Here is a 10,136-nt window from a genome sequence, read left to right as displayed (position 1 = left end):
CAATAAGAACTTCCCTTAGTTCAAGTCTGAAATAATTTTTCGTAAGAAATGTTCAATTTGACATGTTCATAAGATGATTAGGACCTAATAGGTTGGCAGTTATAATTTAGATTTTATTGTATTTCATTCATTTATTTTGCCTTCAGAGTTTTTTAAGTTTAAATTTCATTGAAGAACTTTTAGCCTCAAATAAAAAAAATAACTTTATGGGCTGTACAGTGGCGCAGTTGGTAGAACTGTTGCCTTCCAGCAAGAAGGTACTGAGTTTGATTCCCAGCCAGGGGAGTTTGTATGTTATCCCTGTGCATGCTGGGTTCTCTCTGGGTACTCTGGCTTCCTTCCACAGTCCAAAAACATGACTGTCAGGTTAATTTGTTTAGTGTGTGTGCATGGTTGTCTGTCCTGTGATAGACTGGTGACCTGTCCAGGGTGACCCTGCCTCTCACCAGCGAACGTTTGGTGTCTGTTCGAACCCACTAGGGTTTGTTCCTGAAACCACTATGAAAGAAAATGTAAGAAAATGGATATAAAAAAAAACTTTATATTGACCAGATTAATTAATCATTCACACACAGCCTTTCTGGAAAATGTTTTTTTTAAAAGTGAACCTTTAAAAATGTGTTGTTAAATCACATTGGGATCAAATATTTGCGTGTAGTAGTGTAGTTGGTTTCTGCTTATGAAACTTTCCCCCTTAGGTCTTCTGCAATTTTTACATAAAATGCTTTAAGACAAAAACAAAAAAGAACATGCTAATGGAAGTTATAATGACAACTTTGGGAGAAATAGATGCATCTGAAAAAGATTTTGAAGGTTTTCAGTGGCAGATGGTAGCTTAACATCAATCAGGTTGATGTTAAGCTACCATAAAATAGGAGGTCGTGGGTGGAGAAAGAGCAGAACACCGAGAGGGAAAAGAGTAGCTGCCACGACGTTTATTCAACTTTTATTTTAACTGAACAGAACGCGTCTCGTCCTAAAAAAACAACGAAGAAGAAGGAAACAGCTCCTGTTAAAGGCACAGCACAATTCCTTAGCTATAGATCAACTTTAGTAAATAACTGTATGTAACCACATTAAAAGGATAATGAAAAATAAATCATCTTACAATATGAGAAAATACTGCATGTTTACTTTTAATTGCCACCCATTTCTGACCAGAATATCAATGCAGTCATTGTGTCCTTGCGGCTGTGAAAGAAATGATGCACCTTGGAGAAGCAGCACTTTTCTCCTCACTGTGTTCCATTGAAACAAGCTTCATTCTGCTGGACGTTTTTCCTGTTAAAAGGGTTTTCTTTTCCTCTGTTGTTGCTTACTTGCACATTATAATGGATTGCTACAAAGAGAATAACACAATGGACCATGCTTTATTCCTAAAAAGATTTTTTTTAACCTATTGACATTGTAAGCTGAACTTGCTTGACTTGTTTCAGGATTGAGCTGCAATGTATGCAACTGACTTTGACCTCCTTATGCAAGTACAGAACCTTCTCCTTTGAAGCTGTTACTGCAGGTCCAAACAGGCAGTAGAGTCTTCTTAGTTTAACTCACCAATGTGCTGGTTCTGAATTACAGTATGGATGTTTTATGTTCTCAGCAAGGTTCAGTCTTTTAATTTGCACTTACTGAGTGTTTGGACCAAATGGACTTGTTATATTTTCATCTGTATGCAAGGAATAGACCAGCACCTTCAGCTTCATAACCTTTTCACACCTTTAGAGCAATGTCTCCTGGCCTTGAGGAGACTGACAAAATCTAAGTGAATTTATTAGCTTAGAGACACATTTCACCACGGAGACAAAGTCTTCGATGATTCACCCTTTGAGGTTATATAAAGAGAAAGAGAAAGAAACCATTCAGGAGTGTTTTCCACCACTGCAAATTTCTTAAGCAACGAAGGGTCTCTGGAGGGGGAGCAGCACACACTCCTGGAAAGGATGTTTGCATCTTGTTCTTGGTTTGTTAAGTTTTCCAACAAATACATTTTTTTGTAGAGGATAGTACAATAGGCAAAGTGTTTGTTCTGCAGCTTCATCACTGTTCAGATTTACCAATCAGTAGTTGGTAAATCTATTGATTTACCAATTGTCAATTGGGACAGCTACTGTGACAGCTGAAATAGATTTATGAACATCTATAGCAGTGGAAATGTAAAGTAATTATTTGAGGTTAACATGTAACACATTTTAATTAATTATTTTCACCATTTCATTATTTTGGTGTGTATCTAATGAACCAACAGATTTAAATTAATGATGCACCAATCTTCTTTTCACTTTGCTTCAGAGGTTTAGTATTGGCTGATACTGATACAGAACAGAGCTGAATTCAGCAGCCAAAGTAAAATAAATTATAAAGAAACTGAACCTAACGATAGACTGACTACCTTGGTCAAACATGTAAAAATAAACTTCAATAAACCATCTTTCAAATTGCTCAGAAAGTGAAATAAGAAATACTAAACATAATGTAAAAATAATAAAGCATGATATTACTCAGAGCACAAAGCATAGAATTATACTGAATAGATCTGCTCCTATGAATTAGGCACATTGTCACCAATACCTAATTTAGAATTTTTTTCAATATTGGGCCTTATACCAATATTAATATTGGATCGGTGCATCTCTATTTTAAATAATTTTAGTTACAATTTCATATATAAACATTGATTTACCAAGTTATGTATTTATTTTTTTATTATTTTATGTATTACAACACTAAAACTTCACGCTTTTCCCTAACCCACAAAAAGGATGAGTGCTACCTTTGTTTACATAATGACAGTGATATGAAATGCAGGAGTGGTTAGAGAACAACCAGACTTTGCAGAAATACAGAAGGAACAGGATGAAGTAACACCTGAAAGTCTTCATTTCTTCATGTCCTCAGTTTCAGAAGACATTTAAGGATTTTGAGAAGGAATATTAACATCAGAAAGTGATAAAAGCTTCACTGAAACATTATTTGAAGCTTATTGCAGTAGAGCCGATAATGCTTCTTTGACAGTCTGATACTCAGTGTGAGTCCTGCTGCACAAACATTTCCACTAAAACAACTGAAGGAAACGGCTGCTGGAGAAGTTCCTTCAGCATCAGCCACGACCCGACTCTCTTCATCCAGTCTGGGATGGCATCTGTGAGACTGCAAGTTGCCTGGAAACCTGTTCAGCAGTGTTTGCATGTTGTAAAGTAACAGTCTCACCCACCCCTAATGCCACATCACTATGACAACAACAGAGAAAGGGATGTCCTCTGAGTTGGACTGGGTTATAATTTGCCAGAACAGGACTGTACTTACTTTATAATTGGATTGAAATAAATATTCTTTCATTGAGCTTGTTGGAAGAGTAGCTTAATGTTTTCTTGTTGCTCCCGCTCATCTGAAGGTTTTGGTTCCCTCAGGTCTGATGGTGATCTTGCTAATTCAGCCAACAACTGACTCATTTTCTGCTCCATGTTTTCTTGTCTGCTCTAGCTTTCATGTTTACATTTTTACTTATTCTTCTATGCAAACACATCTAAATCATCAGACAGCATCTTTGAAGATATGTTTTCAGGTCTCACCAAAGATTCTCAGTTAGATTTAGGTGTGGTCTTTGACTAGACCATTCAAACACAAACATCCTTTGATTTAATGCATTCCCCTCTGGCTGTTCTATATACATAATCCTGACTTATCCTGCTGGTAGGTGAATCTCCTCCCCAGTTTGAAGTTCATTGCAGATTGTAATGTAGCTTGTTCAAAAACAGCCACTTTGTTCAATAGACCCTCGGCTATTGAAAAACCATTGCTCGCTTGGACTTTGCTGAAGTTTAACATTTTTCCCAATTGGCTTGTTTGTTCTAAAGTACAGACAAAGGCGACACCCGGTGGTAGAGCTGGGACTTGCAGCGACTGCTTCAGTTCAGACATTTTGCGAAAAGAAGCCGTTGAGGGGAAACAAAGTCTAAAACTGCGATATATCTCAATATATCGATGATGAGAAGTTTCAAATCTATTGATATTGAAAAAAAATCAAAAGGTGTTGATGAAGAGGAGAATTTAAAAGATTTTAAGGAAGATGAGTTGCTTGGATGGAAATTATCTAGGACTGTATCAGAATCATTTTTGCTGCAGTTTGTGACATGAGCGGAAAATACATTTTTCACACGATGAACAAAACTCTTTGGTTTGCAAATTTGAACTAACAGAATTGCAGATTGGAGAAAATTGAGCAGGGATTAAGTTTTTGAACACGTGACACAAGATTAGTTTTATTTTATTTGTGTTTATGTCATTGATTAATAATAAAAAGAGCAAAACGTTTCTTTCCAATTACAAAAAATATTTTCCGAAAACCTGATGGTTTTTTAGCATTTTATTTAGTTTTTTTTGTCTGTGATTTTTCCTCTCTCTTTTCTTTAAGTCAGTATTATTGTATTTTCATTCATTAAATTGTTCATCTCACTTTATTTTGCTTAAATTTATCTTTGGAATGTCTCACAAAGAGTTCTTTATACATCATATCTTGTCTTTGCTTTTGATGTGGTGTACTTTAATGCAAAACCTGTTTCTTTTATACACTTTTTGTTTAATACAGATTTATTTAATAAATGTTTGACAATATTGTAATGGTTATGTGAAATGGTGAATGTGATTTGTCAGTTGTCAAAAGACACTTTAGTTGTTTATAAAATAGAATAGATAAAAGTTCAATAAGTGTTGCTTTAACCAGCATTTTTATCACTTTAAGATTAGGCTGCAATGTGAACATGCCATGGACTTCTAGATAATCACAAACTCACACAAAGCTGCTCTTATTGCTTTTTTATTGTCTACAGGGATGTACAGCAAACAGATCAACACTGTTGTGCCAAAATCCAAAAAACGGGACCTGAAAATCGATTCTATCACACATATTGACAGGTTATTAAAAACATACAGCTTCTGCAAGCCCCCTTAAACCCAGTTTCCACAGCAACCAAACTAGTCATTTCTTAGCAACCAAACGTAACAAAATACTGAGGTGGTTCCTTTGTCTTGGCACAAAACAATATTAGCAGGTATGGGGCAACAATGATTTTTTTCTTTCATATATTTATATACTTCAAGCTGCTTTGAGTACCAGATGTCAGGGAAGTGTCAGAATTTATTTTTACGCAAACATGGTGCTCATTTACTCAATTTCTTTAGTTTATGTACATTTTCTCCTCCTGAGGGAAACAACTTTAAAAATTATTAAGTGTGGGACTCAACCAAAGACTGAGGACTAATCCATGTGATACACCAGAAACAACAAATTCAAGGCTGCTGCTGTGCTGTTTGCTATTCTAACTGAAGGCAAAAGGAAGTTCGTCAAAACTAGTGGTTTTCTTAAAAAATAGAATAACAATTTTCTTGGTTAACTTTGTGAATAGATTTTTTAGGAGAAATTTACAGAATATATTAAGCTAATTACTGAACGACACACTAAGCTTTTCACTACATTTGGTTTCTGTCATCAGTTACTTCTTCCAAAGTGTTGATAAAATTCATAACCAATACACATAACATGTTTGGCTTGATTGGAAATAAGTCTAGATTATAAACAGTATAATCAAATTAGCAGAGAAACACGTAGAATCAAATTTAGGTTAAGGACTGACCTAAATGTCAGACATATTACTCAGGTATACTGGACTACTCTTTAGCTCAGTATGCCTGAGCATACTTTATGGCAGAGTCACACTTCAGTGTTTAAATGGATCACAGAAATATGGATTTTACCTAACTGAATTGATATTTTCACACCTTTTATTTTCACATTAATTGCAGTGAATGTTTCATGATTGTTCTACTCTGTGATGATGTCACACTCTAGTCACTGACCCTGGGAAATATTAAAATATGTTTTACTTTATATTAATTTCAAGCTCTTACTTTTATTGCCGCATGTACAGTTTATACACTAAATTATAAGTAATTTTGTCTACTTTCACCAGATGTTATTCACATTGCTATAGCTGTTACAGCTTTCCATCAAATCTCTACTAATCTCAGATTAGATCCATCATAACTCTCACTATGTTCTAGCTCTGAATCTTCCTTGAAAAACTTGTCATATCTCCAACATAAAACACTGCAGACACATAAAAATTGATAGAAACGGCTGGAAGGCTTGTCCACCAAGTTTTTGGGACAAAACTCATAACTCATAGGATTGAAGCAAAAAACATTTGTTTGATGCTAAAATTGTGTCTGTTTCTGTTTTTCTCCACCTGCTACTCCCAGAATAAAGGGAATCACCATAGCAACCACTAATACAGGATTTTCTAAGTGTCAAATTTCAGTCTCTCTGACTTTATATTAATTTATTATGTTAGATGTATATTCCTAATAGAACTAACAGAAGGAAATTTAATTGGCAAAACAAAACAAGGAAAGGCTTAACTAACGTCTTTCAATTTGGAGACAAATCCAGGACATCTGGTCTCCTGCAGATTAATACAAAGGCAAAAACAGTCAATTTAAAAAAGAGATAAAATTAAGCTGAACTTTAAGATTAAAATTAAAAACTAGATTTAAAAACTAAGAAGAATAAGGCAACCTGCCCTGGGACAGAAACTTAGATTTTTGTCTACTGGAGACACTTTAACAGAAGAAATTTATTGCATTTCTATGCTCTTTTAAAAAAATTTGAAAAATATGTACAGTATATTTATCTAAACTGTTTTGTTTGTGTAAATATATAAGTGGTAAATTTGAATGAATCTCAGGCTCTGATGGTGAGGCTGCAGTTCAACCACAAGGAAGCAGAAGAAGCATAGAAATGCACTGGGACAGAAAAGAAGCCTTTTAATGTTGAACTCAGTTTTAAAATCATACAAAAGGAGTGAAAAAGATGAAATAAACGGCGCCACAGACTTGTTCAAAGGATTTTCAGTTCAGATACACCCGAATAAATAACTTTCCTCCATGAAGGTGAAGTCTAAATACATGATTAACTGAGCTGCAGAGGTGAATATGTTCAGGTATGAAGGAAGGAGAAAAGAAGAGAGTGAAGATAAACATGGCAGCTGTTTTCATCCGCTGGATTTGTTTTTTTTAGGTGTTATTAAAGCACTACAAACTAAGAGTGTGGGCCGCCGGCTGCACACTCAGCTTCATTGTCTCTAATGCAGCAGTGCGCTACGTGAAATAATCATGTACACAAATAAAACCCCTCAATCCAGGCTAAAACATCTGCATAGAAACGAAAAAAAAAAATCAAAATAAATAAACACAGAAAACAGATCAGATCTGAGCCGTTTCAACTCAAATGGTGGCTACTGCTTCCTCTAAAAGATTATACTGAAAGAGTTTTAATGCAAGACCTTTTGTTATTACTTTTTTTGTTTGTTTGCTCTTTTTTAGAAAAGAAAGAAATCTGTTTCTTCATGAAGCTCGGTTCCTACTTCCTCCGTGTACAACGGTGATGTCAGAGCAGCGGGTTAGTCGTCGTCCTCGTCAACCACAGGATCCGTGTCCCAGCACGTGATGTCAATCTCTGAGAGGACACAAGAACAGAAGCTGGTTTTATTCTCTGCAGAAGACAAACTTCTGACAGACAATGTAGCTGAGACTGAGATAGAAACAAGAAAGGACAAATGGGGTTTAAGATAAGCCAAGAAACAGCTGGAGAACTTTGGAAATATAAAAAAACAACAAGTGGCAGCTTGTGTGTTTGTGCAGATGTTTGTGTTTGATAAAGTGTGATACAATCCATCCATCCATCCATCCATCCATCCATCCATCCATCCATCCATCCATCCATCCTAAACATAGTTAATCATAACAAAAAACATGTTTTTACCACAATGCAGCTCTTTTCAAACAGAAGCATTAATGTTATTTAAAAAATGAGACTTTAGTGGAAAATGTATCAGAGTAACTTCAATCTCTTAAACAATCCCGCAAAGTGAAATATAAACCATCATATTGTAAACACTGTTAAGATGAAAAGACCGGCCCAACCTGGAGGCTTGTTATAAAACACAGGTGCTGGCTTAGCTGATGACTCCTCTGATTGGCCAAATTCTTCCTCCTGTGATTGGCTGAAATAGCCCTCACTCGCCTAAAAAACAAATGAGAGGAAGGAAAAATAGATGACAAAACATAATAATGACAAAAAATTGTAGACAATCATCAGGAGCTTGAAGCCCTCTAACCTGAGTTCCTTCTTTCAGTAGCGTCTCCCCATTGGTCATCAGCAGCTGCCCATCATCCGAATCCCTCCCCTCCCCAGAAGCGTGCTGCAGAGCATGCTGGTAGCTGAGGGTCATCTGGTCAGACCCCGTCACATCCACCAGACTGGTGGGGTCGTCTTCGGCGCCGGTGCCTGAGCAGAAACTCCCATCCATCATCTCGTCAAAGCTGAGAAGGGGCTGAGGCCTGCCGCTGCCGGCGGCTATGCTGGGTGGGACGTCGCCATGGAGAACATCGCCGTCTCCCATCAGGTCAACTAGATTAGATGAATGGGTGGAGGGGGTGGGGTTGACAGTGGGGGTGGAGCTGCTGTCCCACAGGTCCACCAGGTTGTCTGTCCCGGAGTCCCACGCAGAAACACCGGAGGGTTCACGGGCCTGTGGTGCGACGCTCTGCACAGGCTTGGTGGACGTCGACTCCTGGACGGGCCGTTTCTGTTCCTCCTTTGGCACCGAATCTGGAGGAAATAAAATCACAATCATTACTAGACAAAATATCCTCTTCCTCAATTGTTTTTTTTAAAATTAATTACAGTTACGCCATGTAAACAGTACATATTAGACCCAAAAACCTAAAAATATTGAAGGTGTCAAACATAAATAAGTCTGAATCAGCCTTTTTCTTGGTTTTCAAAGTGGATAAGTACTTTTAAGGATCCCTTTTTGAACACAAAAACATTTACAAATACAAAGCCTTTATTGCCATCATACATGTGCATGACAAAAGTAGAACTGGACTGTGCTCAACCTCCATTCATAAATCTATCTATACATATAAAAAATACCAATAGAACATTTCAGTTATATGGAATCAATGCCACTAAAACAGACAGACATTTCCATATATGGGTGATCTGTAACCACAACCTGTGAAGTCTGCCACGCTACATGTACATAAACACAAATCAGATCTTTTTTCATCAGGAAAAAATACATATTTAATGTGCTGAATTGATGTATGGCCACTTATTGAAAAACAGAAAAGAATGGCGTGACCTTCTGCTACAAAGACAGTCTACATAGGAAACTTAAACTTTCTGTTGTCAGCCTGGTTTGGATTTGGTGAAAGCTCATAGTATGAATCCATGACAGAACCAGACTTGCCTTTAATTTTTTCAAAATCTTGTAATCTGTTTGTGTTTTCTAAATGTTTTATGTTTTTTAAAATGATTTCATATCAGTTCTGTAAATCCACTTAGTACTAAAATACAATATTTAAAGTTGGTGAAATCTTACATAACCTGCTGAGTCACTGGTAGCAGCTCTTCTTGTTTTAAGTTTAGCTTCAAATAAAAAAGGGAACCCAAAAGTCAAACAAAAACAAATAAAAAATCAGCTGACAGTAGGAGTGTTTTCTGGTTGTCAAACATGCAAATTCTTCTACATTTAAATGAGCTTTGAGTTGAAATCTTGCAGGTTAAAGAGATTCCTAATCTGGTGGGTACTTTAGGATGACTTGACAGGAAACTGTAAAGTAGAAGAAACCACACTGTCTAGATGTTCACATTTTGATAAGACAAATTGTACTTATGAAAGAATGCATAAAAATGTTTAAAAATAATAATGTCTACACTGCTGCTGTGGAAAAACGGTCTAGCCAGGTACAGTCAAGCTTTCTGTGTCATTTCCATTCTTTAAATGGTTTTTCTAATGGGACTCCAGCTGAATAATTAAGCTCCAAACAGGACAGGAGTTTCATTGGCTGAACCATCTTTGGCTAGGAGTAAATTTATGCGTCATTTCAGAATAGAGATGTTTCTTCGTACCCCACTCATCTTCTCTGTGGTCTTCCTCCTCCCTGTTAAAGTCCTCTTTGATTGGCGTAGTGACTATTTTAGGAATCGGCGAAATGGCGGCCATGTTGCGCTCTATGCTCACTTCATCATCATCGTCATCTGCAAAAAAAAAAAAACACAGACAAAAACAGAT

General features: G+C 36.5%; 1 protein-coding gene across 6 annotated transcripts in view; it reads right to left on the bottom strand.

Moving 5' to 3' along the window:
* Window positions 1–4,797: 4,797 nt before the first annotated feature.
* Window positions 4,798–10,136, bottom strand: part of dbn1 (drebrin 1) — a 91,173-nt gene continuing 85,834 nt past the window's right edge. For 4 of the 6 annotated variants that reach the window (XM_028030534.1, XM_028030535.1, XM_028030538.1 and 1 more), the window contains 4 exons: window positions 9,974–10,102; window positions 8,172–8,665; window positions 7,978–8,077; window positions 4,798–7,510 (listed from right to left, as the gene is read on the bottom strand). In XM_028030534.1, coding sequence (XP_027886335.1) covers window positions 7,455–7,510; window positions 7,978–8,077; window positions 8,172–8,665; window positions 9,974–10,102 — 779 coding nt within the window. In that variant the 3' untranslated portion in view covers window positions 4,798–7,454. The remainder of the gene's footprint in view (window positions 7,511–7,977; window positions 8,078–8,171; window positions 8,666–9,973; window positions 10,103–10,136) is intronic. The other 2 variants (XM_028030537.1, XM_028030540.1) reach the window with 1 other exon arrangement.

The sequence above is a fragment of the Xiphophorus couchianus genome, chromosome 11, assembly GCF_001444195.1.
Source record: "Xiphophorus couchianus chromosome 11, X_couchianus-1.0, whole genome shotgun sequence".
Taxonomy (NCBI): domain Eukaryota; kingdom Metazoa; phylum Chordata; class Actinopteri; order Cyprinodontiformes; family Poeciliidae; genus Xiphophorus; species Xiphophorus couchianus.
Note: the sequence above shows the minus strand (reverse complement) of the source record. Positions and strands in the feature narration are given on the sequence as shown.